Raw genomic sequence first — 27,462 nt, 5'->3', positions numbered from 1 at the left:
GCCTTGGAAGGACAAATGGACTTGGGTAGGCATGTTCTTGGGATCAAGGGCTCAGCAACATCCCAAAAGGTCCTCTGCCTGGAGGGGAAAATGGGGACCAGGAGGACAAAACAGCAGATCTTAGAGAAAATAGAGACTACTCAAAAGGAATAAAAAGAAACAAAGATCTAAAAGTGAATCTTGCTGTTGTCCCTTTTAGTTATCTAGGAGGGTGTGTTAGTTTCCTATTGCTGCTGTAACAAATTACCACAAAATTAGTAGCTTAAAGCAACACAAATTTGTTATCTTACAGTTCCGGAGATCAGAAGTTTGACAAGGGTCTCACGGGGTTAAAATCAACTGACTGATTGGCAGGACTGTGGAAATGGGGAGAATCCATTTCCTTGCCTTTTCCATCTGCCAGAGGCAGCCCCATTCCTTGACATGTGGCTCCCTCCTATCTTCAAAGCCAGTGATGGTTGAATCACTTCTCACATAGAATCACTTCAGCTTCTGCTTCTATTGTCACACCTCCCTCTCTAACTCTGATTCCTCTTTGGCCTCCATCTTCCACTTTTAAAGACCCTTGTGATTACACTGGACCCACCAGGATAATCAATCAGCTAATTAACAACCTTGATTCCCCTTTGTTATATAACAGAACACAGTCACAGGTTCCAGAGATTAGGATGTGAATATCTTTGAGGGGCCATTACTCTTCCAACGGAGGGGATAAAGGAATAAATACGAACCCTTTCCAAGCCCGTCCATGCTCTCTGAATGTCCCAGCCTCCACTGTTGAGGAAGGTCTTGCTGTCCACGGGTATTTCCTTGTCCAGGGCCATCTGGTTGCACATCCTGCCTGCTGCAGCTTCACTGATGGGTTTGGGGTAGTGACACTGTGCAATGATGCTGTGTGCAACTTCGGTACTCCTCACTGACCTTCTGTAGCTTTCCCACGTTGGCCCTTCTCCAGTTCCTGTCCTTGGGCATCCTCCAAAGAAGGGAAGGGAGTTCCTTTCCTCAAACTGCCTTCTGTGTAAGGGAAACTAAACACGAAGTCATACTGGTACTCTATGTCCACAGAGGACTCTACTCAAATCTGTGTCTCATGGAAGGAAACATGAAATCAAACATATGTGGTAATACTAAAAACCACTGAACTGTACACTTTAAAATTAATTTTTTGGGGGGCCACACCACATGGCTTAGTTCACCGACCAGGGATCAAACCCGGGCCTCCAGCAGTGAAAGCGCTGAGTCCTAACCACTGGACCGCCAGGAAATTCCTGAAAATTTTATAGTGTGTGAACTGCAAATCAGTTTTAAAAAATAGTGTTACCGGGAGTTCCCTGGCGGTCCAGTGGTTAGGACTCGGCAGTTTCACTGCCAGGGGCCCAGGTTCAATCCTTAGTCAGGGAACTAAGAGCCTGCAAGCCACATGACACGGACAAAAAAAAGAAAAAATAGTGTTACCAAAAAGTCTGTGGCAAGATTACTCATCCCTTCATTAATTCATTGATTTACTAATATACTCACTGATTCTGCATATGTTTATTGAGTGCTTACTAAATGTGAGTGCCAGCTCCATCAGTGCATGCCCTCTCTGGTAACCATCTTTTTGACGCCAACTCAGCTCACCAACTGCCTTCCCTGAGAATCGCCTTTCCCCCATCCACCTGCACGGCTGGAGCCCTGGGGCCCTGGAAGCCATGTTTATCTGACTTGACTCTAACCCCTTAACCCCAGCTGACTGGACTCAAGCTGGGCCAGTCAGATTTCTCTCCCATGAAACTGGGACTTAGTTTTGGCCCTCTTCTCTCAACACATACCATACCATCCCTCAAAGCTACCACCTCTATTATAATGACTCCCACACCTATATCACCAGACCAGCCTCTGGAGCTCCACAGGTGTCCATCCAACCGGCCCATGGGCAGCTCCACTTGGATGTCCCACAGGCACATCAAACTCTATCTGATCCTTCATTTCACTCACATCAGGGGCTGCTTTCTATTCTCTTTTCCAGACAGGAGCCTAACATCCCAGTCAAAGCCTCTAGGTCCTGAGGCAGGGACTGTGTCCTGGATTTCTCTGTGTCTTCCACAGCATCTGGCACAAAAACTCACACTTGGTAAACACTGATTAGTTAGTGGGTTGAGTTTCGGCTACCTTACTCAAATCAATTATAGGTTCATTTTAGCAAAGTCTGCAAGCAGATATTGTCAGAGTAGAATTGCTTTGGTGATTGGCAGGGTAATTTTTAGACTTTTTTAGCTAAGTCAATATACTAAAAATAACTCCCAGAGTTCCCCATTGCTTTTGGACATGATGTGATTTATCAAAATTCCCAGCCCAAGGAGGAGAGAGGAAGAGCAAAGTCCTTGCCTCCAGTGTTTGGGAAAGTCATAGGCACCAAACGGCTTAAAGCCACATTTATCTGTGGAGTTCTGGGGCTGAGTACATTGCCATTGTCTGCTTTCACCATGACAGAGAAAAAAGAGTTAGCATTACTGAGCCCTTGCTGTGTGCTGGTTACTTAACCTATGTCTACATCGCTGTTATGGGCTGAGTTGTGTGCCCCCCAAATTCCTATGCTGAAGTCCTTATGCCCAGTACCTTGAAATGAGACTGTACTTGGAGATAGGGCCTTTAAAGAGGTAATTAAGCTAAAATGAGGTCATATGGGTGAGCCCTAATTCAATATAACTGGCGTCCTTATAAGAAGAGATTAGGACAGAGACACACACTGAGGAAAGGCCATGTGAAGACATAGGAGGAAGACGGCCATCAATAAGCCAAGGAGAGAGCCCTTAAAAGCAATCAATCCTGCAGAAAATTTGATCTCAGACTTCTAGTCTCCAGAATTATGAGAAAATAAATTTGTTGTTTAAGCCACTCAGTTTGTGCTACTTTGTTATGTCAGCCCAAGCAAATTAATACAGTCCCATTTAATCCTCCTATCAATCTAAAAAATAAATTATTAGCTCCATTTTATAGATAAGGAAACTGAGGCAAAGAGAAGTGAAATGACTTCCCCCATCTTCCAGCCCACAAGTGACAGGGTGGGATGGGAGCCTAGGTTTACCCAACATAGAGACCCCATGGTAACCAATGTCCTTCATTCTCAGGGCTCTGGGCCATTCAGAGATCTGACAAAACTGTGGTGTGCTCCCACTGACCTTTCCTCTCTCCTTGACCTTTGAGGGTTCCCTTGATGTCTCCCTCTCTCTGAGTACCCCAGCCTAACCTCAGGCATTGTCAATGACTTCCTGGCACAATTAGCTCGTTGGTTTCATTCAGGACACTCAGGAATCTTTGAGTGCCCTTGTGTAGATGCTCTTTCTTGAAGCCCTAACATTTTAGGGTCTGTCTCACCCCAATATCACCAACTAGAGTTAGTGGAGGGGCGGGTGTCTCTCCACTACTGTCCTCATCTAGAAAGCTAGCCAGAGGGCAGGACAATTGTCCAAGCAGAGCATTGCACCAGTCCGACCTCAGGGTGGTTCCCATGCATCATTTTACTTAATCCTCACAACAAACCTGAGTTAGGCATTATTATCATCTTCATTTTACAGATGAGAAAACAGAGGCACCAAGCAATTAAGAAACTTGCCCAATACCACAGAGTGACACTTGACCTTCCTAGGAGTCAGGGAAGGCTTCCTTGAGAAAGCACATTTGAGCTGAGAGAGGACTAGAAAATGGAAGAACAGCATGTGCAAAGATCCAATGGCAGGATGGAGCCTTTGCATTTGAGGCGCTAAGGGAAGATCATGTGGCTGAAGCCCAGAGTAAGAGGAGAGAAGGGTAAGAAAGATGAGGCAGGGGCTATGCTAGGCAGGGCCTCGGAGGCCTCACTGAAGGTTTGGGTCTATGTCATAAGAGCAACAGGAAGCCATCGGGTTTTAACCAGGGAGATGACGGAATCAGGTTTGCAGTTTGAAAAAACTATTTCTGAGGACAGTGTAGATAAAAGATTACAGGGAGAGTGTAGGGAGACCATTAGGGTCCACGGCAGTAATCCAGGTAACATGGATTAGGACAATAGCAGTGGAGGTAGGAGTGTAGATGGAGGGACTTCCCTGGTGGTCCAGTGGTTAGGACTCTGTGCTTCCACTGCAGGGGGCACGGGTTCAATCCCCGGTTGGGGATCTAAGATCCTGCATGCCGCATGGCACGGTCAAAAAAATAAAAGAAAAAAAAAAAGGAATGGAGAGGGAAATAAATAAATACTTTTAAGAGCCCTTTAAGAGGGAAAGTGACAGCATTTGGTGATAGATTGGACACAGGGTGAGGCAGAAGTTGAGGTCCCACGTTTCTGGCTGGTACAACTAGCTGGTCAGTACATAGTTCATTCAGACAGGGAACACTGGACAAAGAAAAGGTGTGGGAGAAACTGTGTGTTCAGCATTAGGTATGCTGAATTTGAGGTAAGACACTCAAGTGGAATTATCCAATAAGCAGTGGGGTATGCAGGTTTGAAGGTCAAAAGGGAGGTATGGCCTGGACATGACTATTTGGGAGTCGTATCCAGGACCAGTCTATCTACTAGGCATGGGTAGGCACATTAGTGCCCCAATACTCTTAAATGCTTTAAAAAATGCTTTAATCTCCTTTAAATCAGAAAAAACGTTTATTTTATTTTATTTTTTTTAAAGACACTTCTATTTCTTTTTTTCTTTTTGGCTGCCTTGGGTCTTCGTTGCTGCGCGCGGGCTTTCTCTAGTTGCGGCAAGCGGGGGCTACTCGCCGTTGTGGTGTGCAGGCTTCTCACTGCGGTAGCTGCTCTTGTTGCGGAGCACGGGCTCTAGGCGTGTGGGCTTCAGTAGTTGTGGCTCGCGGGCTCAGTAGTTGTGGCTCGCGGGCTCTAGAGCACAGGCTCAGTAGTTGTGGCGCATGGGCTTAGTTGCTCCACGGCATGTGGGATCTTCCTGGACCAGGGCTTGAACCCGTGTCCCCTGCATTGGCAGGCAGATTGCCAACCACTGCACCACCAGGGAAATCCCAGAAAAAAAGTTTTAATAAAGATGTTTTAATAGATAATATTAATATATTCATCTTTACACCAATGCAGTCATAAAACATAATTAAAAAAGAAATTGTTCTGTAGGAAGGGGCCCACAAAAGTCAAAATGCTGCCCTGGTTATATTAGTAAGGATGCTTTCTACCACAAAATATCAGAAAGCCCACTCTCAATAGCTTCAGCAGTGACAATATTTAATTTCCCTTGTTCAGCATTAGGGTGGCCTCCAGGGATGGCAGGGCACTCATTCCTTCAAGGACAAAGACTCCTTCCAGCTCTCCACTCTGCCATCCCTGCTGTTGGCTCCATTCTCAGCTTGGGAGCACACCAGCTTCAGTAGGTCCAGGACATATCCAGACTTGACAACATTCCCAGGAAGAGAGCCACTGGGAATGTCGCTTCCAGTGATTCTCTCCTAGGAGTGAGAAAACCTTTCCCAGAAGCCCCCCAGCAAATGTCCTCTTAGTCTCACTGGGTATAACCCCATTCCTAAACCAGTTACTGGCAAGAAGGAAGGAATTTATACGATGGGCTCAGACTAATCATCTGGGGTGTGTCAGAGGTTAGGGAGTCAACCATAATGCCTTCTCTAGAAGTCTTCCTCCAGGAGGTGGGACCTGAAGCCAAAAGCAAGGATGAGCTCACCCAGGGAAGAGTGTTCAGAAAGAGAAGCACAGAGGACGTAGGAGCTTCAGCATTTCCATCCACTGAGGGCTAAAGCAGCAAAGGTTGAATCAGTCCCTGCTACAGAGGGACTTCCTGTTTAATGGAAGAGACGCATCATTAAACACAGTTGCAAATGGACTGGAATGTGAGAGCAGACTGGGTTGGAGGCCCAGCTGTGTGTTAATACGTATGTGACTGGGTAGGTTTCTTAAGCTTTCTGCCTCAGTTTCCTTTTTGTATAGTACCCTACACATAGTAGATATCAAATAAACGCAGCCATCATTGTTTAATTATCATCCACATTATTATCATATATAGGCGGCAGGAAGCCATTGGAAGGGAATTAACGGGCAGATTTGTGTCTAGGTTAGATGGCTTAGGCAGGTTGTGCTCTGTCCCTGCTCTGGGTTTCCTCTTCACTAGGTCACTGTGAGCAACTCACTGAGTTTCCCTCTGGCTGCCCCCAAGGCTGAACCCCACCAGAAACCTCCAGGCCCCAGTAGCATCTCCATAAAATCTGTGTGTTGGTTTTAGCTGCACTCCTGTGCCTTGGAATCAGGATGAATTACTATCCCTCCTTTTACCCTTGTCTGCTTACATTGTTGCCACTCAAAGAAATTAATCAGGTTTATTAAGCATGACCTCTCTTTTGTAAGCCCTGCTCTGGGTCAGCCGATATGTACCTGTCTGCTGCTCTCCTAGTTCAGTTCCAGTTGGAGAGGCCTCAACCTTTCTCAGTGCTCTGGTGGGGGCACAGACAGGCGGCCGAGTGGCCACATCTTTTGTTATTTGCAGAGACTGATGTACTGGGCTGGATCGGACAAAGACAGGACGCTCTGCTGTAGTGAGCACAAGGCCCTTTGTTGCCATGGCTGTGGAAGAAATAGGAACAAAAGGGATAAACGTTGCATCCAAATATGCTAATAATTAACACTTAACACCATGGATATAAAAAGCATTTAATACTAAATTACTATGATCATAATAGCTATTCCTTATTCAGCCCTACTCCATATGGCATCATGCCTTGGTAGTTAAGTACATGTGAACTGGAGCCTGACTGCCTGGGTCCAAATCCTGGCTCTGCTACTTACCAGCATGGGCAAGTTACTCACGCTCTTTGAGTCTCAGTTTTGTATCTATAAAGCACGGACAATGGAAGTACACAACTCATAGGGTTATGTGAGTTCATATTATGCTTATAAAGCACTTAAACATGACCTACCACAAAATAAGCACTCAATAAATATTATATTTTTATATACATTGGTCAGCAAATTTAGACCTCAAAACAAACATATGATGTAGACATTATCATTATTATTATTATCCCTATTTATCAATTGAGGAAATCAAGACTCAGAGAGGTTGAGTAACTTTCCCAAGGTTACCCAGCAAGAAAGTAACAGAATCCAATTCTGACTGACCCTAAAGTCTTGTGCTTTCCACTGCACCAGGTCACTGTCTTCCATGAGCTCCTGGCAAGAGGTCCCACATCAATGCGATGGTACAGTATTGGTGACTTTCACAAGTTCCTCCTCCCTTTCTTCACAGTTGGAACAAACTAGGTATTTTCAAAATGAAGGAAAGAGGAATCCTGTGGACAAGGCAGCTTAATCAAGGTTTCTCTCCTCTCCGCCCCTGCTTTATGCCCAGATCCCCAGCCTTCCCTAGAATGTACAAGGTCCAGTTCTCAAGTGGAAGCTGGAAGGCCAGCTAGGGAAGAGCAGAGACATGGCCCAACTCTGGGTAAGACTTGCTCAAGTACCACCCATCTGATGGCTTGGCTGGCAGAGTGGAGCCACAGGGAAGAACCTGGCCATGGGGTACCAGGCCATACCAGTGCCAGGGGCTGGCAGGTTTGAGGCCAAGATGATCCAGGACAGATCTTGCGCCCTAAAAATCTTTGGACATCACCAATAAAATAAAGTAAAACAGAACGGCCCAAAGCACCTTCCTGCCAGAGAACTTAAAATTCTTGAAGGATGCCTGCATTTTGTTTTTTAATGCAAAGGAATCCCAGAGTCTGGCTTATCACACCTCCTGTGGAGCGGATATCTGGCTGCCAGACCAATAAATGTTCATCTGGGCTCTGACCACTGCACAGCCTAGTCAGGCCTCTGCCCATTCTTCCACACAACCAAAGTCAGGCCTCTGCTCATGCTTCTACACAAGCAACTCTTGTTTTGTATTCAAAAGCAGTTCAATTCCTAAACAACCATCTGGGCAAAAATAAAACTCAGCCTTACAAATATCTCTGGGAAAGAGGGGCAGTTGGCTATCTCATTAATTGCAACCACTCACTGAGCTTAAACTCTGGGCGAGGCACTGTACTTACCATGACCCTTGTCACATCCCCACCCATCCCCCCACCCCTCACTTATCCCTTGAGTTTATGGCTAGCTCCTGATGGCCCCTCCCCTGTGCCTCTCTCATGTCCAGATGTCCATTTGCAATCAGATAAGACCTGGCTGGGTTCATCCTGGACTCTGGGAAACACAGCCCTGGCTTCTCGATGAATATACAGCCTGGTGTCAGGATGACAGCCTGTGAAGGGGCCTCCCTAGAGTCCCCAGGCTATGCCCACACCTAGTTCAAGACAGCAGAGACTTCTCTGATGTGGACAGGCAAGCTGTCAATGCTATGTGGATCCCCTACCCCCCACTCAGGCCCTGATCACAGACCCTCTTCCTCAACCCTTTCCACCCACACCTGCCTCTTGCCTCCTACTCACACTCCTGGGGCTCTCAAATGGTGACTAGAGAAGGAAGGAAATGGCCAGGCTAAAGATTCAGTGAAAATAGCTGAAGCTTTGTACTTGGACACATAAGGGTTTGAATTTCACCATATTACTTAACAGCTGCGTGACTTGGGCTGGTTACTTGAGTCTGGTCTCTTGAGTCTCAGTTTTCTAATCTCTGAAAGGAAAACAATCTTCTGTACTCTTAGGGTTTCTGTGAGGATTAGAAAAGATATGTATAAGTATGTTATGCCCAGAGGCACTGAATAAATGGTAGACATTGTCAGACATAAGTTGGTCTCTTTATATTCCTTTAAAGTATATATACTTTCTCTCCCTAAATTCTTACAACCACCAGGCTACAAGGTCAGCCCACCAGTGGTGTTGCTGCAAGGAGCTTGGCTGGGTTGGAGCCAGCTCTCCTGCTGGGCCTGGACCTTAGTCTAGTGCATTGGTGGGGGTTTCAACCCCTCTGTCCATGGTTCAGTGACCAATCCTCCTGATTTGCCTGGGATTGTCTCAGATTTATGACTAAAATTTCCACATCCTGGGAGCACAGGCAGTTCAGTCTTGGGAAAACTGGTATGATCAGTCACCCTATCAAGCCAGCTGACCCACAGCAGATGGAGAACGTGTCAGACCCAGGAAGTAGCTGGGCTTCCCATAACCTTTCCCAGTTTGCTGGATGGATGGATGGGCCAGGCTGGGCATCAAATCTGCCCTTCCTTCTGGGTTCCCAGCCAAGACCTGGTTAAGTTGAGGCCAAGGGTGACACCCAGAGGTCATGTGAAAAACTGCAGTCTGGTAATCACCCACCTGGCCCTTGAGGCCTTGGCTTGTTCATTAGTAAATATTTATTGAGCTCTCAACACGTGCCAACCCTTGTGTTAGGCACTGGGCATAAGTCTCAGGGTCTTGGAAGGCATCCTCAAACAAGTTAAATTTATGCTGAGACCTACTTATTGAGAAGGTGTTTGCCAGGTCAAGGCAGGAGGGAAAGAGAGAGTATTCCAGGCAGGAACGAACAGCAAAGACAAAAACTCTGTGAGGGAAGGAGCATAAAACATTCAAGAAACTAATTACAGTATGAAGGAGGGGGTGAGTAGTGACAACAGTTGGTGACTAACCATTGTTAGTGGTGACAACAGTTAGGTTGTCAAGGCCTAATCAGCCAGGGGAGATTTATTTGTCTTTACCCTAAGTGCAATCAGAACTTAGTGAAGGGTTTTAAGCAGGACTGTAACATAATCAGATCTGCATTTTTCAAAGCTCACTCTGGCTACAGGGTGGAGACTGGTTTGGAGAGTAGTAAGTCTAAAGCCAGGGAGGCAATTAGAAGGTCATTGCAGTGCGCAGGTGGTACACAGTGAGGACCTGGACTTGGGTAGTGTGGGGAGATGATGAGAGATGTGATGGTTTGAGAGATATTATGGAGACAGAATGGGCAGGGACATGGTGATTGACTGGAGGTGAAGGTTGAGGGACAGTGCGGTTCAAAAATGACTTGCAGGTTTCCGGCTAGGACCACTGGACAGCAGTGGAACAGCTGCTGAGAAGGGAGCACCAGAAGGAGGAGGATGTTGGGCATGTTGAATCTGAGGTGCCTGTGGGACATGCACGTCAAGATGGCAAATAAGCAGGTGGATAAAGATTAGGAAGCAGGAAATAATGTGGGGGTCATCTGCATGCAGATGGTAACTGAAGTCCTAAGCAGCATCAACGTTCACAAGTGGGCAGAGGAAGACCAGGCAAGTACGGTATTATAAAAGCCAGGGCAAGAGTGTTTCAGAAAGGAGAGAGCAGTCAACCTCTCCTTAGATCCTTTTAAAGTGAAGTGGTGGAGAGAAGCCAAGTTAGAGTGAGTTGTGCTGTGAGTAGGAGGTGAAGAGGTGGAGAAAGCAACTGTAGACAACTCTTTCAATAAATTTGGCTAAACTATCAAAGTTATCAGTGAGAGTGTAATTAGGTACAACTTTTTTGAATGGCAATTAGGCAGAATTTATGAAAATTAAAAATACACACAGCCTTTACCCCAACAATTCTACTTCCAAGAAGTTAGCCTACAAATGTACTTCACCCATACACAAAGACTTACAGAGAGGATGTTTACTGTGGCATTTTATAAATAGCTAAAGTGAAATACAATTTGTATACTCATCAACAGGAGGCTCGTTAAATTAGCTATAAAACAGCCACACAACAGGATATTATATATCTGTTAAAAAGAACATGCTGGGGGGGGGGTGGTGGTGGGATGAATTGGGAGGTTGGGATTGACATATATACACTAATGTATAAAATAGATAACTAATAAGAACCTGCTGTATAAAAAAAATAAATTAAATTAAATTAAAAAAAATAACATGCTAGATTTACATGTATTGAAATGGATGCATCTAGACTGGATGCATCAGGACTTCCCTGGTGGCACGGTGGTTGGGAGCCCGCCTGCCAATGCAGGGGACACGGGTTCAAGCCCTGGTCCAGGAAGATCCCACATGCCGTGGAGCAACTAAGCCCGTGCGCCACAACTACTGAGCCTGCACTCTAGAGCCCGCGAGCCACAACTACTGAGCCCATGTGCCACAACTACTGAAGCCCGCGCACCTAGAGCCCATGATCTGCAACAAGACAGGAAACCGCATTGAGAGGCCCGTGCACCACAATGAAGTGGTCCCCGCTCGCCGCAGCTAGAGGGGGCCCGCGTGCAGCAACAAAGACCCAATGCAGCCAAAAATAAAAATAAATAAAAAATAAATTAATTAAAAAAAAAAGACTGGATGCATCAAGGAAAAAGGACAGCCATATATGCTTGTATAAATGCATAGAAAATGCTTAAAAAGGATACACAAGAAACTCTTCACAGTGGTTATTTCTGCAGGGTAGTCAGCGTAAGGAGAATTTTACTTTTCATTTTATGTTTTTTCATTTGGATTTTTAAAAATATTTATTTATTTATTTATTTGGCTGCGCCAGGTCTTAGTTGCAGCATGCGGGATCTTCATTGCGGCATGTGGAGTTTTTAGTTGAGGCATGGGGGATCTCGTTCCCTGACCAGGGATCGACCCCAGGCCCCCTGCATTGGGAACGTGGAGTCTTAGCCACTGGACCACCAGAGAAGTCCCTATATGTTTGGATATTTATTGCAAGCATGTACAGTGAAATTTTACATAATTTATATGTCTTTAAAAACTAATTTTCGGGGCTTCCTTGGTGGTGCAGTGGTTGAGAATCTGCCTGCAAATGCAGGGAACATGGGTTCGAGCCCTGGTCTGGGAAGATCCCACATGCCGCGGAGCAACTGGGCCCGTGAGCCACAACTACTGAGCCTGCGCGTCTGGAGCCTGTGCTCCGCAACGAGAGGCCGCGATAGTGAGAGGCCCGCGCACCGCGATGAAGAGTGGCCCCCGCTCGCTGCAACTAGAGAAAGCCCTCGCACAGAAACGAAGACCCAACACAGCCAAGAATAAATTAATTAATTAATTAAAAAAAAAACAACTAATTTTCAATAGGCAGAAGACCTAAATAGACATTTCTCCAAAGAAGACATACAGATGGTCAATAGGCACATGAAAAGACACTCAACATCACTAATTATTATATAAATGCAAATCAAAACAACAATGAGGTACCACCTCACAATGGTCAAAAATCAAATCATCAAAAAGGCTACAAACAATAAATGCTGGAGAGGGTGTGGGGAAAAGGGAACCCTCCTACACTGTTGGTAGGAATGTAAATTGGTGCAGCCTCTATGGAAAACAGTATGGAGGTTCCTTAAAAAACTAAAAATAGAGCTACCGTATGATCCAGCAATCCCACTCCTGGGCATATATCCGGAAAAGATGAAAATGCTAATTCAAAAAGATACATGCAGGGAACTCCCTGGCAGTCCAGTGGTTAAGAAGGCACTTTCACTGCTGTGGGCCTGGCTTCAATCCCTGGCTGGGGAACTAAGATCCCACAAGCTGAGCGGCGCCAGCGGTGGGCAGGGAGCTAAGAGAATAAATGCACTATAATGGTTAAGAGACTAAAAATTTAAAAATAAGCCAGATTTGAAATTCCATCCTCTCCATTTACCAGCTGTCTGCCTTGTGCAAATTATTTAACTCTTCTTTGCCTCAGTCTCTCCATCTACAAAGTGGACATGATTATAGTATTTTTGTTTAATGAGTTAATGTATGTTAAGCATAGAAGTCTTTGTTCTTATTACAAGTAGCCATTATCCATAATTAGATTAAAAGTAGGGGCAATGCCAAGTGTGTGTGTGTGTTCTTAGCAGATAGCAAAGTTCCCCATACATAGTATGAGTAAAACAAATATTTATTAAATAAATGAAATAGTAGAAAGAAAAAAGTACTCGGAAAATCATTTTTTGCTCTCAGACACTTTTTTTTACTTTGTATATGTTAGTTCCATGAAATAAAATGTTAAATTTTAAAAAATCATGGTATATGGGACTTCCCTGGTGGTGCAGTGGATAAGACTCCACGTTCCCAATGCAGGGGCCCGGGTTTGATCCCTGGTCAGGGAACTAGATCCCACATGCATGCTGCAACTAAGGAGCCCTGGAGCCGCAACGAAGGAGCCTGCCTGACGCAACTAAGACCTGGTGCAACCAAATAAATAAATATCTTTTTTAAAAAATGTGGTATATATATAGTGGAATATTAGCCATAAAAAGAATGAAATATTGCCATTTGCAGCAACATGGGTGGACCTAGAGAATATCACACTAAGTGAAGTAAGTTAGAGAAAGACAAATATATATCACTTATATGTGGAATCTAAAATATAACACAAATGAATATATATATACAAAACAGAAAGAGACTCACAGACATAGAAGACAAACTTATGGTTACCAAAGGGGAAAGGGATGGGGGTCAGCGGGAGAATAAATTAGGAGTGTGGGATTAACAGATACAAACTACTATACATAAAATAAATAAGCAACAAGAATTTACTGTATAGCACAGGGAACTATATTCAATATCTTGTAGTAACCTATGAAGGAAAATAATCTGAAAAAATATATATATATATATATAACTGAATCACTTTGCTGTACACATGAAACTAGCACAATATTGTAAATCAACTGTACTTTAATTTTTAAAAATCCTTATTTTTATAAGTTTGGCTGTGAAGGGTAGGAGAATTACACAAAAATAGTTGTAGAAGTAAGCAGGATAGAGGGAGGGTTTTTTGGTTTGTTTTTTTTTAAGATGAGAGAGACCTGATGATCTCTCTTAAAAGGGAGAGAATGAAGATATATAGGAGAGAGAGGAAAATCAGTAAAGCAAGCTCACTGATGATGTGAGTGTTGGTGAGACCCAGAGCCCTGGTTAGTCTAACCCAGGTGGCATTCTTACTTCTTACTTCACAGTGACAGGGGAGGAGAGGGTGGTATCAGCAGGTCTTCAGAGCGCCTGTAGAGGCCCTGCCCTATGGAAATGAAAATACATCTCTTCCCCAGGAAGCTCCCAATCTAGGGGTTTAATGAGCTGACCCTTGAACAGCGTGGTGGGGGGGGGCGGGTAGGGTTGGGGGCCAACCCCTGCACAGTTGCAAATCCCTGTAAAATCTGCATATAACTTTACAGTCGGCTCTCCACACCTGCAGTTCTGCATCCTCAGATTCAATGCACCACGAATGATGTACTACTGTAGTATGTATTTACTGAAAAAAACCCTGCATATGAGTGGACCCGCATGTAAGTTCAAACCCGTGTTATTCAAGGGTCAACTGGGACTTCCCTGGCAGTCCAGTGGTTAAGACTCCGCACTCCTACTGCAGGGGATGCGGGTTCGATCCCTGGTCAGAGAACTAATAAACTGCATGCTGCGCAGTGCGGCCAAAAAATTTTTTTAAAAAAAGGGTCAACTGTACTAACAATTGCCAATCAACTACACTTGCTCTCACCTCCACACCTTTGTATAAGCCGTGTCCTCCACCTGGAACACTTCACTCCCAACCTCCAACACATAAAGGTACCCCTCACCTTGTCAATTCCTACTCAAACTTCTGGTCTCAGTTTCTCCTGGGAAGCCTTCCCTAGTCCTCCAGACAATGTTAGAAGCAACAGTCTCTTCACTGGCCTCCCCATTCTGCCCTTGCTCCCCTCCATCCTATTATCAACTCAGCAGCCAGCGAGGTTCAATAGAAATGTGGAGTCTGATCCGGTCACCCTTCAGCTTAAACCCTCCAGTGGCTTCCTATCATGTTCAGAGTAAAAGCCAAAGTTTGCCTTATGGCTACTATTCCCCCTCCTCCCTATCCTATTCCAGCTGCACTGGCCTTTTGCTCCAATACACCAGCCCCATTCCTGCCTCAGGGCCTTTACATTTGTTCCTCTTGCCACCTCACTTCCTTCAGGAATTAACTCAAAAGTCACCTTCTCACAATTCTGACATATACTACAACATGGATGAAACTTACAGGCATTATGCTAAGTGAAATAGGCCAGTCACATACACACACACACACACACACACAAACACTGCACGATTTCACTTACATGAGGTACCTAGAGTAGTCAAAATCATAACAGAGATACTAAATAGAACAGTGGTTGCCAGGGGCAGGGGGAGGGGAGAGTGGCGAGCTATCTAAAGGGTACAGTGTCAGCTGTGGAGGAAGGGTTCAGAGTATGGATGAGGTGATGGTTGCACGACATGAATGTACTTAATACCACTGAACTGTACCTTAAAAATGTAACGTGGTGAATATTATGTGTGTTTTACCACACACACACACACACACACACACAAAGTCACCTTCTCTGAGGTCTTCCAGGTCACTCATAAAAAGTCAAGGGCTCAAGGAGAAGAACGGAATCACATGGAGGTAGGGCAGGGACAAGGCCAGAAAGGAGGGAGCATCCGCGGTCGCCTCCGGGATGGGGAGGGAACTCCGGACGGGCGCGGCCAGAAAGGCGGGAGTTTCCGGGAGACGATTTCAGGGGAAGGAAGGAAGGAGGGAACTTGGGAGGGGCGGGGTCAGGTAAGGGAGGGGTGGGGAGGGGAGGGGAGAGGGGAGGAGAAGGGGAGAGGGGAGGAGAAGGGGAGGGGAAGAAGGGGAGGGGAAGGAGGGGAGGGGAAGGAGGTAGCCTCCGGCCTAGCCTGAGAGCTCCGAGAGTTCGATTCCTCCGCCCTCCACAGCCCTTGTCGTTGTAGAAGGCAGATGTATAGGAGAGGCGTCACCACCTAGCCTCTCGGACCCGAGCGCCCTCCCTCCTTATCAGTAGCGCCCACCCTCGTTATCAGTAGCTCCAGGAGGAGTGCAACCGCAGCCAGGCTCAGAGGACCCATCTTGGGAAAGTTCCGCAAGGTCCTGGTCGCAGGAGGACACGAGTCTGATCCCAGGAGGTCACGGCCAAGACGCCAGCAGGGCTGCAGGAAGTAGAGTCTAGTTCTCTAACCCCAGCTGGTCTCCAGAGCCCAGTCTATGCACTGGGCCAAAGTCAAACACAGTGCCCTTGCAGGGCAGCGTGCCCCAGACAAGGTCACCCTTTTCTTTAAGACAACCCCCTCTTAGCTTCTGGAAATCTACCCTCCCCCAGGTCAGAAGTGATTGGTCAGGGGTCCTGTTTCTGTTCCCTCTGTCCATACCTGGAGCCCTTGAGTGGAAATTCCTTCTCCCGGACCAAAGGCCTGGAAGCTGCTCCCTTGGGGCCCCAATCATGACAGCTGGGGCAGAGCATTGCCTTTTCTGTACCAGCCCACTCAGATCCCTATTCCCAGGGCCTCCTCCCCCAGAATCCACCACCAAAGCCAGAGCCCTCCCAGTGCCTTCCCAGTGCTCAGGACTACGGAGGAGTAGCCCTTTGTATGCCCTGACCCCACAGTCAGGCCCAGGTTCACAGGCTAAAACCTGGATCTCTTTTGCCAGGCTGCACCATATACTATTTCATTTAATCACAACAATCCCACAAAGTAGGTACTATTATTATTCCCATTTTTATAAATGACGAAACTAAGACTCAGAAGTTAAGCAATTTGCCCAAAGTTATACATGTGCTAGTAAGTGTTGGAGGTAGATTTTTAAACCCAGGTCTGTCTGGCTTTTGGAGCCCATGTTCTCAAATTCACTGGAGTGCAGAGTAGCACCAAGTGCCTTTCACCACTGCTGACCCGCTTCGGGTACTGCCTTCCTGGCTGTAGGCCTGAAACACCCAGACAGGTGTTTTTCTAAGCCCTGTCCCCTCATCACATCCTTCTCCCTCCTGCCAATGAAACTCAACAGTAAGTCATCACACCAGGCTGCCTGACAAAGGAATCTCTTTTGCATTGTCTCAGACCACAGGCATCCATCCCAACTGTCTCCCCAACCTTATGCTCCATTGCTCCTCTGAGGGTTTGGCTCACATTCCTCACTGAGCTTTTGCTTATGCCATTTGCCCTTCTTGGAATGCCCTTCCAAACCCTTCAAGAGCTACCAGGTGAAGTTCCAGAAGACTCCTAATTTCCTCAATCCAGTGATCTCACACAGTTCTCAGTGGCAAGGCCAGAAATGCCCCCAGAAAGCTCCTCTGGCCTAATACCCAATCAGGGAGCTGGAAAGAGCAAAGAGGACTTATTCTAGTCCTAATAGAGTCAGGAGGGTGAGAAAGGATGCCCGTGCAGCTGTTCCTTTCAGATCCTGAGCCACTGTTTTTTTCTCCAAATCTTGTTTGGGACAAGGGGGTAAAAAATGTTAAGGGAGAAGTGGGGTTGAAAAGGAGCAGCTGAGAGATTTCCCAAAAGAGAGATGCATTTAGGAGCTATATAAATGGTCTATCTTTCTATAACAAATTTCTCTGGACCATTTTGGGGAAAGAGTGAAAATCTGTAATTTAAAGCATTTTATTCTATTTTAAGTTTTAAAGGAACATTAGGAAATTAAAAGCAAAATTCTCCAAAAATTTTAAGCTAAAACATGAAATTGCTAAGAAAGTCCGTGCTTGTAGAGGGAAAATTCGGACTGTTCCCCCAACTAGGGCTGATTCCCTTTGCTCTGAGGTTGGGGCATGAGTGGGAACCCAGTGCCTGGCACCTAGTGAAGGCAGCTATTGTGATCTCCAGGGTCCGGGGTTGGGAGGCTCAGTGCCCAAAGGTGTGTGGCCCAGCCAGAGGCCGTGGGAAGGTCAGTGCCCAAGAGTGAGGCCCAGCCAGAGGCCATGGGAAGGGTCAGTCCTGTGTCCCCGGTGTACTCTCGGCGACACAGGCTGAGCGAGAGGGTGGAGAGTGGCAGTCACTGGCTCCGCCCCCTCTCTCTCGCCCCACCCCTGCACTGGCTCCGCGTGGTTCTCTAGAGCCCCAGCTCAGACTCGGCGGTCTCCAGGCAGCTCCAGTTTGGCGTGGTTCGGCAGAGGGAACCGCAAGCCCCCAAGTGGTCCGTCTGTGGCTTCTCCCCGAAAAAGATCGAGGAACGCGGTCTGCCGGCAAAATTGGACTCCACCGGCTTCCGACGACAAGCCAGGGACTGAGAGTCTCCGAGTCCCGAACGACAAGTGATTGTCCCCAGAGGAAGGACAGGCCGGGGTCGCCATCCAGACCGCCATGGCCGCGCCCGCCCGCCGTCTGTGCCATATCGCTTTCCACGTGCCCGCGGGGCTGCCCCTCGCCCAGGATCTGCAGCGCCTCTTCGGCTTCCAGCCCCTGGCGGTGCGGGAAGCAGACGGCTGGCGGCAGCTGGCTCTGCGGAGCGGGGACGCGGTCTTTTTGGTGAACGAGGGCGCGGGGTCCGGAGAGCCGCTGTACGGCCTGGACCCGCATCATGCGGTGTCCAGTGCCACGAACCTGTGCTTCGACGTGGCCGACGTGGGCGTCGCCGCCCGGGCGCTGGCGGCACTCGGCTGCAGCGTGCCGGTGCCCCCTGTCAGCATTCGGGATGAGCAGGGCGCCGCCACCTACGCCGTGGTCAGCTCGCCGGCCGGCAACCTCAGCCTGACGCTGCTGGAGCGCACTGGCTTCTGCGGGCCCTTCCTGCCCGGGTTTAGGCCTGTGCCCTCCGCACCTGGCCCGGGCTGGGTCAGCCACGTGGACCACCTGACCTTGGCCTGCACCCCCAGCAGCTCCCCAAAACTGATGCGCTGGTTCCACGACTGTCTAGGCTTTCACCACCTGCCACTGAGCCCAGGTGAGGACCCGGAGCTGGGCCTGGAGGTGGCAGCAGAGTCCGGGCGTGGGGGGCTGAGGCTCACTGCCCTGCAGGCCCCTACGGGTAGTGCTGTCCCTACCCTCGTGCTGGCTGAGTCCCTGCGGGGGGTCACCAGCCGACAGGACCAGGTGGAGCAGTTCCTGGCCCGGAACGGGGGACCTGGACTGCAGCACGTGGGGCTATACACACCAAATATCATTGAAGCCACTGAGGGGGTGGCAGGGGCCGGAGGTCAGCTCCTGACTCCTCCTGAGGCCTACTACCAGCAGCCAGGCAAGGAGAAGCAGATCCTGGCTGCAGGGCATGAGCCTAGCCTGCTGGCCCGACAGGGGGTCTTGCTAGATGGTGACAGAGGCAAGTTTCTGCTTCAGGTCTTCACCAAGTCCCTCTTTGCAGAGGACACTTTCTTCCTGGAGCTGATTCAGAGGCAGGGGGCCACTGGATTTGGCCAGGGCAACATTCGGGCCCTGTGGCAGTCTGTGCAGGAGCAAGCTGCCAGGGTCCAGGAAGCCTGAGAAGGGCTGAAGCTGGGTGTAGCCGCCTGTCCTGGAGCACTGGGGAGTCCAGCACAGGGCCTGCTGGAACTCAGAGACACCCACAGAGGCCTGGAGTGAAAAGTTTTGTCTTTAGGGACCAGGTGTGGCCTCCATCTCATTGTGCCAGAAGTTGAATCTCACAGGGGTCCAAAGAGATGGGATTTTTTTTAAAACTGTGAAACGTTTCTCATATTGTCTATATCTAACATATATGCAAAGTGTAAAGAATAAAGGAATTACACAATTAGGAAATAGAACATAACCAATATTTCTGAACCCTCCTTGTGTCCTTCTCTGACCCCATTTCTCTCCACCACACCCCCAATATTATGATTAAAAACCCTCTGCTTTTCTGTATTGTTTCACTGCATATGTAATGTATCCCTAAATAAATGATTTATTATTTGAGGTAGGAGTCTAAGATAAAACAAATCCTCCTCTGTGATTCCCCTCTCCCTAGGGACCAGCCACTGCAGGTGGGAGGGGCTGAGTCAGGGCTGAGCTCAACCACCTGCTCTAGGGTGATAACACAACTCCAATCAGAGCTGACCAGAGACATGGACTGAGAGCGCTGGATGTCAGCCACTGGCAGGGGCTCCCTGCAGCTGCCTTCTTCTCTTCTGGGGCTGGAGGAGGACACATCACTCAGGACAGAACACTCCCCTCCTCCATCTGCCCAGGGCTGGCTAGGAGCTCAGCAGTGGAAGTCAGGACCAAGCAGGACTTTACCACTTTCTGGGTCCCTCAGAGGTGAAGAGGGAGGGGGCTGAGGAGAAGGTGGAAAGTCTCCAGAATGACTACAAAAATCAGCACTTTATTAAACACGACTCTCAGGGGGTGGGGGCTTCCAGAGGCATCACTGTGTTGCACTGTTGAGGCTGGGTGCATCAGCAGGGGATGTGGGGCCGAAAGAAACTATCCAGGACTTGCTGGCCTGCGCTGGGCTTTTTCCGTCTGGACAGGGTGGACACCTGGGATCTTTTGGAACCCTGTGCAGAAGCCGAAGGAAGGAGGTACTGAGGGGGCAACAGAATCTTCTCCTTCCACCCCTCCCCCCACACCACTGATCTAGCTCAGATTCTAGCCTTAATATTGTAAAGCTTCCATCCTGTTACCAGTATCTAACTCTTCGATCAACTCTCTAAAAGGCAGCCTGAGGACGTCCCTGGTGGCGCAGTGGTTAAGAATCCGCCTGCCAAAGCCGGGGACATGGGTTCGAGCCCTGGTCCGGGAAGATCCCACATGCCACGGAGCAACTAAGCCCGTGCGCCACAACTACTGAGCCTGCGCTCTAGAGCCCGCGAGCCACAACTACTGAAGCCCGCACACCTAGAGCCCTACAGCCCGTGCTCCGAAACAAGAGAAGCCACCGCGATGAGAAGCCCGTGCACGCACCGCAACGGAGAGTAGTCCCCGCATGCTGCAACTAGAGAAAGCCTGCACGCAGCAACAAAGACCCAACGCAGCCAAAAATAAATAATTAAAAACAAAAAACAAACAAAAAAAAACCGCAGCCTGAGGCAGTCTTCCTAAGACGCAAAGATGACTCCTCTCTCCACCTAAAATGCTTCAGTGGCCTGGTGTTCACGTCCCTGACTGGCCTGGGCAGGCCCTGCTCACCGCTCCAACTAAACCAAATGCTCACAGCTCCTTGAGTGCTGCAGACTGTACTGTACCCCACCTTTGTTCACACTACTCTTGCGCCTGGAAAGAACATCTTTACAGCTGATTCCCCTTCCAAACCTGGAGAAAATAATTCATTTCTAGGACCCAGGTTACCAGCCACTCCTTCCAATCAGCCATTCCTGATTCTTGCCTCCCAGATAAAAATGATAGCTCCCCACTTCATATCCCACAAAATCTTGTACAAACATTTCACACACCTGTGACACTACTGTCTCCATCATTTGCTCTTGTCCCCTCTCTACCCTGGACCCAGATTGTAAAGTCTGGTCAAGAACTATTTCTCTCGCCCCAGTGAAGTCTGTCGTGGAGACTGTTCACCCAAACGTGTGTCATTTACCTCACTGAAAACCTGTGGATTTGGTCCTGGAGAGAGATGGCTGGGTGAGGGCCAAGACACTCACCTTGCAGGTCCCTGGCTGTTGGCCCTCGTACACGCGGAACACCTAGACAAGAAGAGAGGAGGAAAGTGCAGGGCTGGCATCTGACCCCAAAGAGCCCTCAACTTCATACCCCAGCACCTTTGTTTAAAATATGCTTTTTTGTTTGCTTACATAGTAACCGGTTCACTTAGAACATGTAGGAAACACAAAAAGTACAATGAAGACAACAAAGGTAGTGCCTTTTTCATGGCGGTGGAGACAGCAGCAGTGTGAAACTCCTCCCGGGTCAGCCAGCGAGCTCCAGGTGGTACGATGGTCACTGGGGTCTGTTCTTCCAGGGCCAGACCGTATACTTGATATGTCAGCTTGATGTGAGAGAAGGTGTGGACCACCTGGGGGGAGCGCCAAGAGGCTGAAACAGACCTGTGGATGTGGCCACAGAAGCCATCATTCCTGGCCCCTCCCCTGCTCACTCACCTGTCCCAGGTGCCGAAGGCGGGTGGCCGGGAGGGGCCCAACCCAACTCTGCAGTTCCCGCAGCAGGGCCTTGCGCTGGTGCTGCCCTGAGGGCTCTGCGGTCACAGATGGGAACTCCCACAGTCCTGCCAGCAGACCTGAGAGGGAGGGCAGCCAGGTATCGGTTAGGCTTTAGCTACTGATGCCTCTATTTCGTCCTTGTTGCTCATGCCACCTCCCTGCACTCCCAGGATCAAGGTACCTGAGTTGGGCCTCTGCACCAGCAGAATTCGGGCACCCCCAAGGGCCCTGGGCTGCTCCAGAACACAGGTGGCAGAGCACTCCTCCCTGGGGGGCCTGCGACTGACCTTTCTGGGAAAGTTGGCCACTCCCAGGGTCTGGTCCCAGGGCTCTGTGGGAGGCGCACACAGCTGGCACTGTCCAGTGTTGGGAGCTGGGAACAGAGATCCAAGAGCCCCACTCAGGCCAGGTGGGCTTAGGTGCCAAGCCCAGAGAGCAGGCCTTGGCCCAGCTCTGTAGAATCTTACTCAGACTGTAGAATGAAATGGAATGAGGCGGCTACAGGCAGCTCCTCGACAGTGCAGGGAAGGGCTAGGGCTGGCACTCACCACACTCCTCCACGTCACGACTGCCTGGCAGGCTCCGTGAGGCTGAGAGCTGCTCCCGCTCCACCTGAGAGGCATAGACAGGGCAGGATGTCACGGGGCAGGGGTCACTCCCTAGGACCCCTGACTGCCCCTTCCCCAGATGGCTCACCCTCTGGCGTGCCCGGCACAGGCTCTGCACAGGGCACTCGCTGCAGAGCGGGCGCTGTGGGGTGCACACTGTGGCCCCCAGCTCCATGGCTGCTTGATTAAAGTCCCCTGGCCGGGCTGGCTCCACCAGCTGCTGGGCTAGGCTCCTACAGGAAGGGAACGTTGCTGTGAGCCAAAGATCCTTTGGAGACAACTCTCCCCATCTCCCCCATTACTCCAATATCCTACCAGAGCTGCTGGGAAACAAGGGTGCTGCTGGGATCAGCACCAATGGCTCGGACACGGCAGAGCACCCGTACTACGTTCCCATCCACCACACCGGTTGCCTGGCACAGAGGAGTCCAGGAGTCAGCCTGGTCTGGGAGGAAGGAAGGTGGGCACGCACAATATGCGGGTGGGCTATGGGCTCACCTGGCCAAAGGCAATGGAAGCAATGGCTCCGGCTGTGTACCGCCCCACACCAGGCAGGAGCCGCTGCAGGGTCTCTGCTGTACGTGGCATGTGGCCCCCTAGCTCCTCTACCACCTGATTGGGATGGGAAGGCTCAAGGTTATAAGATACCTGAGGCCCTGGGGCTCCGACGCCCCCCGCCACCCTCTTACCTTCCGGGCTCCTTCCTGTAGCCGCCGGCCTCGAGAGTAATAGCCCAGGCCAGCCCAGAGCTGGTTTACCTCCTGTGGGTGGGGTCAGAGGTCAGAGGGATCAGAGGTCGGTCCTCAGTAGTCCCCATTCCCCCACCCTAGGGTGGCTCTCACCTCCAGGGAAGCACTGGCCAGGTCCTGCAGCGTTGGCCACTTCTACAGCCCGAAGGCAGGCAAAAAGAGATGAGGCCAAAGGTGAAGGAGGTGGAGGAAGCCTTCTTTATTCCCACCCCAAAGGAGTCATCTGGGGTCTGGACCATGACCCTCCCCTTCGTTCCCTGAAGTCACCTGCATCCATCGGGTATAATAGTTGATCACCGTGGCAACCTGGGTCTGCTGCAGCATGACCTCTGAGACCCACACTGGGGAAGAGGGGTTGGTATGAGGACACTGCTAACCAGCCCTGCTCCTAGCCCACAGACCCAGACCTGAGAGCGTCCAGGCAAAGCAGCCCTGCTCTCAGGAGATGTACTCACCAGCGTATGCCCGCCTGTCCAGGTCCACCTCACCCTCCACCTGCCAGTGAAATCCCAGATGGGCAGTTAGTGCGGAGGGGGCTGGGCACCAGCCTCCCCCACTCCACCATCCCCATCCCTCACCCACCTACCCACTTTCTCCAGGGTAGGTCCCGCTTCTCTCGGTCATACCAGCTCAGCAGGCTCTTCCGGAAGACTGTGACCTCAGCTGTGTCTCTGAATAGATGGTACGGGGAGACAGGGGCCTGCAATCTCACCTCCTCCTGCTGCCTGGCCAGGCCTGCTGGAGCCTCAGAAAACTCAGGGATCGTCCTTGCACAGGCTGTGCACCAGCAATCTGGGGCACTGTGGCCTGGTTTCAGTCTGTTCCACTTAAAGCTTCCCCCACCCCCAAGCCCTTGCTTGAGCTTGGGACCTGGAGTCTCTAGCCCTGGGTAGCCTTAGCCAAGTTTCTGGCCTTCATTTTCCCAGGGTGATACCCCTGGCTCCTTTGTCTCTGGGTCATAATGAAAATCCAAGTTTCAGCCAAGCACAATATATACCTGTGCAGGGCCTTCCCATTTACAAAACACTGACAGGCTGATAAACTCATTTGATCCCATGAGAGCCAAGTGAGGAAGGAAATGCACAGACTACTATGCCATGTCACTGGTAAGAAAGCAGCTATTCAGAGCAATTATCCCAAAGCCACAGAGCAAAGTCAGAATTAGAACCTTAATTAGTTCCTTAATGCCTTGATACATACCATGCTCCCTTCCCAGCCTGAATCTGTCCCCTTTCATGGCCAATTAAACCAGCCCCTGAGTCTCTAAGACCAAGCTCCTCACCGTCAGGTGCAGAGGGCTTGGCCTGGCTGCTGCTGAGGGCACGTTTCTCCCTTCCCTCCTGGCTGGATGCCTGCTTCCTGCAACGACTTCGACTTCCCACAGCTGCTCGTGGCTTCCTCATGATTGACTAGAATGGAAAGGCCCAGCCAAAGTAGTCAGTCGCCATGAGGCTGAATCTTAGGGCCCCGCAGAGGGTAAAGCTACCTCCCTCCCCACACCATTCATATAAAGTGTCTAGCTCTTCTCCAAGCACTCCCCAGATGCTCATGGGTTTGTTCTTGGCTGGCTGTGGCACTGAGGTATGACCAGTAGGGCTGAGGTTCTGCAAGTGGCCTCAGAGGGACCAGCATTAGTATAGTCTTGGAGACATAAACAAAATAAGAGGCCAGGGCTGGGCTGAGTCAAGGACAAAAGCCTCCTATGTGGGAGCACCTGTGTATCCCTGGGAGTACAGGTGTAGGTAGGAGGTTTATCTGCTTAGAGATGTAGCACATTTACACTGAAACAGCCTTTAGTAATCATCTAGTCCAAACCCTCATTCTATGGAAAGGAGAAACCTCTGTGATAATGATTTATAACATAAAATGCAAAGGGGGGGGAAAAAAAAGGAGAAACCAAGGATCAGAGAGGGGAAAGATTTGCCTGAGAGAAGATGGCAAACTGGGGGGGGGGGCGGGGCGGGCACGGAGATGAGCTATTTTTATTCCTAATCTTCTGATTTAGTAGATCATAGCCGCCTATCCATTAGTAATGAGAAAACACATCTGGTTGATCTTCACTCTTCCCTTACTGTTCTGGCTGCCTTTAATCTAATATCTAAAAGTAGCTAACAGTTAATGAGTGTTATATGTCAGACCCCATGCTAAGTGCTTTAGCAGATTTCTCAATCTCCTGACAACTCCGTGAGGTATGTTCTAGGATTACCTCCATTTCAGTTATAAGGAAACAGGCTTGTGATTAAGCAACTTTTCGATTCAAACTCCGAAGGTGTGCCTGCAGAGTTTGCACCTGGCTATACTGCAGTCCCTGCTGAGCCTCTGGTTCAAACTCTCTCCTCAAATTTTTTAATTCACACCTCATTTTCATCAAAAGAGATTGCTTCCTCCTTCAGAGAAAAGAACGAATGTACAAACGTACCTCCATCTGCACTTTCCTTCTCGTTTATCCCATTATATGGAGGAATGTTCCCTCCTCCTCCTCCAATCCCTTCCACAAGACCCACCCCCTCCACTTCCTAGCCAAACTTCCTTAACCAAACTCGCTGACTTCCATCATTCATTCTACAATCCGTTCTCTGAAGACTAAAGCAATCTTTTAAGACATGATCATGTCACTTTTTTACTTAAAACCTTCAACAGCTTCCCATTAACTCATTAAACAAATATTTATGGAGCAGTTTTAGGTACTTGGAATACTTCAGCAAATAAAACATCAAAGGTTCCTGGAGCTTATACTATTATTTTTTTTTTAATTTTATTATTTGAAGTCTATAGATGGTTTATTTTATTTTTTGGCCACACTGTGTGGCATGCAGGATCTTAGTTCCCCAACCAGGGATTGAATCCGTGTCCCCTGCATTGGCAGCATGGAATCTTAACCACTGGACCACCAGGGAAGTCCCAGAGCTTATGCTCTAATGGGAAATAAATAATGCATACAATCAGTAAATTATATAGGATGTTAGGTGATAAGTACTAGCATAAAGAGGAAAAGTAGAGCAGTGAAGGGGATGAGTGGGTAGGGGTTTGGGAGTGTTGCAATTTTAAAGAAGGTGCTCAAGGTGGGCCTTATTAAAGTGATATTTGACCAATGACTTAAAGCAGTTGAAGGAGTTAGCCATGTGAATGGATACCTGTGGGAAAGGCATCCTAAGAAGCTAGTGCAAAGGCCCTAAGGAGGCTGCCTGGTGTTTGTAGAACAATGAGGAAGCCAGCATGGTTAGAATGGAATGAGGAAGGGGGGAGGAGTTGATGAGGTCAGAGAGGTAAAGAAAGTGAGAGCCTAGGACTACAAAGTACTATGTAGGCCACTGGGGAGGGCTTTGGCTGTCACACCCATTGCTCTTAGAAGCCAATCCTCTTAATATAAGCTTTGTAGGCTCCAACAAGCCCCATCCCCCTCGCTCACAACGCAACAGCCATGTTGTCCTGAAATAGTTGGTTCAAATTCCCCAAGTGTCTGTCCTCCTTGAGGCCTCACCCAATCCATTTCCTCTGCTTGGAGAGCTCTTCTATGTTTTACCTAACAGTTACTCATTTTTCAGGTCTTGACTTAAATGTCCAAATCAGATCCCCCCCCCCAGTCTTACCCTCTTGTGTACTTCTCCATTGTTGCTCTTATACCAATTTTAATTTCATATTTATTTGTGATTCTTTGATCAGTGTCTGCTTCCCCCACTTAACTGTAAAACTCCATGAAGGCAAGGACTGGGTATCTTTTGTTGGCTGTTGTGTCCCCAGAGCCGAGCACGGTGCCAGGCAAATTGTATATAATACTTGCTAAACTAATTTGGGATGGGGGATAGTAAAAGGAGGTTCCCCTTTTTCCAGAATGTGAAAAATCCAAACAATTCAGAATAATGAAAAGACTCAAGAGAAAGGTTGAAGATGAACTGGAAACAGCAAGTAAAGAGATAAAGGGCTGAATCCTTGGTGGGAAGCAGAGCCCTTGGAAAAGGGCTAGTCTACGGTAGGGACAACTCTCACGGTAGCAGGAATCATGTCCAAAACCCCTTAAGGTCAACTATATCTCCTAATTACTTACAATCTGTCCCTGCCGGAGGCTTAATTCAAATCCTTATTATCACGCGCACGGATTGTTTCACAAGTGTTCCTGCTAGCCGGTCGCTCTCACCCTCCGCAGCCTCAACTCTTGTCTCCGTCCCGGCTTCTTTCACTTCCTGGAACGCCGTGAGCTCTCCACCCTCCCTGGCAGCTTGCCCCTTCCCAAATATCCTTCTTTCCCCTACAGTCCCCGGTCTTTGTATAATTCCTACGCGTGCTTTAAGCTTAGCTCAGGCAGCGCCACATCCTCTGGGGATCCCCACCCCGGGGCCGAATCGATGAAGACAAGGTAACGCGAAGGCCCACGGTCCCACTGCGTGGTACACAAAGAAAAAATTACCTCCCG

The 27,462-nt window shown here is 48.8% G+C and overlaps 2 protein-coding genes and 1 long non-coding RNA gene across 3 annotated transcripts; 1 reads left to right on the top strand and 2 right to left on the bottom strand.

The window, feature by feature from the left end:
• Nucleotides 1-4,596: 4,596 nt before the first annotated feature.
• Nucleotides 4,597-15,392, bottom strand: LOC309658038. The gene is made up of 4 exons (XR_014262003.1): nt 15,192-15,392; nt 6,356-6,544; nt 5,652-5,765; nt 4,597-4,967 (listed from the first exon to the last, which is right to left on the bottom strand). It is a non-coding gene; the product is annotated as an uncharacterized lncRNA (long non-coding RNA).
• A 295-nt stretch (nt 15,393-15,687) lies between these two features.
• On the top strand, nt 15,688-19,218 carry HPDL (4-hydroxyphenylpyruvate dioxygenase like). The gene is made up of 2 exons (XM_082455625.1): nt 15,688-17,538; nt 17,581-19,218. Exon 2 carries the CDS (start codon nt 17,955-17,957, stop codon nt 19,068-19,070), a length of 1,116 nt encoding a protein of 371 aa, XP_082311751.1. The 5' UTR covers nt 15,688-17,538; nt 17,581-17,954; the 3' UTR covers nt 19,071-19,218.
• Nucleotides 19,219-19,885: 667 nt separating this feature from the next.
• MUTYH (mutY DNA glycosylase) lies at nt 19,886-27,461 on the bottom strand. The gene is given in 17 exon segments (XM_082455363.1): nt 19,886-19,986; nt 19,988-20,080; nt 21,179-21,220; nt 21,397-21,549; nt 21,635-21,771; nt 21,876-22,067; nt 22,243-22,306; nt 22,391-22,535; nt 22,618-22,715; nt 22,801-22,914; nt 22,992-23,063; nt 23,145-23,186; nt 23,319-23,392; nt 23,507-23,546; nt 23,638-23,786; nt 24,334-24,460; nt 27,097-27,461. Coding segments are annotated over 16 exon segments (1,575 nt in total). The 5' UTR covers nt 24,455-24,460; nt 27,097-27,461; the 3' UTR covers nt 19,886-19,947.
• Between the last annotated feature and the right edge of the window lies 1 nt (nt 27,462).

This window comes from Balaenoptera physalus (genome assembly GCF_965194825.1).
Source record: "Balaenoptera physalus genome assembly, chromosome: 1".
NCBI classification, from domain to species: Eukaryota; Metazoa; Chordata; class Mammalia; order Artiodactyla; family Balaenopteridae; genus Balaenoptera; species Balaenoptera physalus.
Note: the sequence above shows the minus strand (reverse complement) of the source record. Positions and strands in the feature narration are given on the sequence as shown.

Bases quoted from the DNA above. Each gene is read 5' to 3' on its own strand.
- HPDL (XM_082455625.1), top strand. From the start codon at position 17,955: ATGGCCGCGCCCGCCCGCCGTCTGTGCCATATCGCTTTCCACGTGCCC.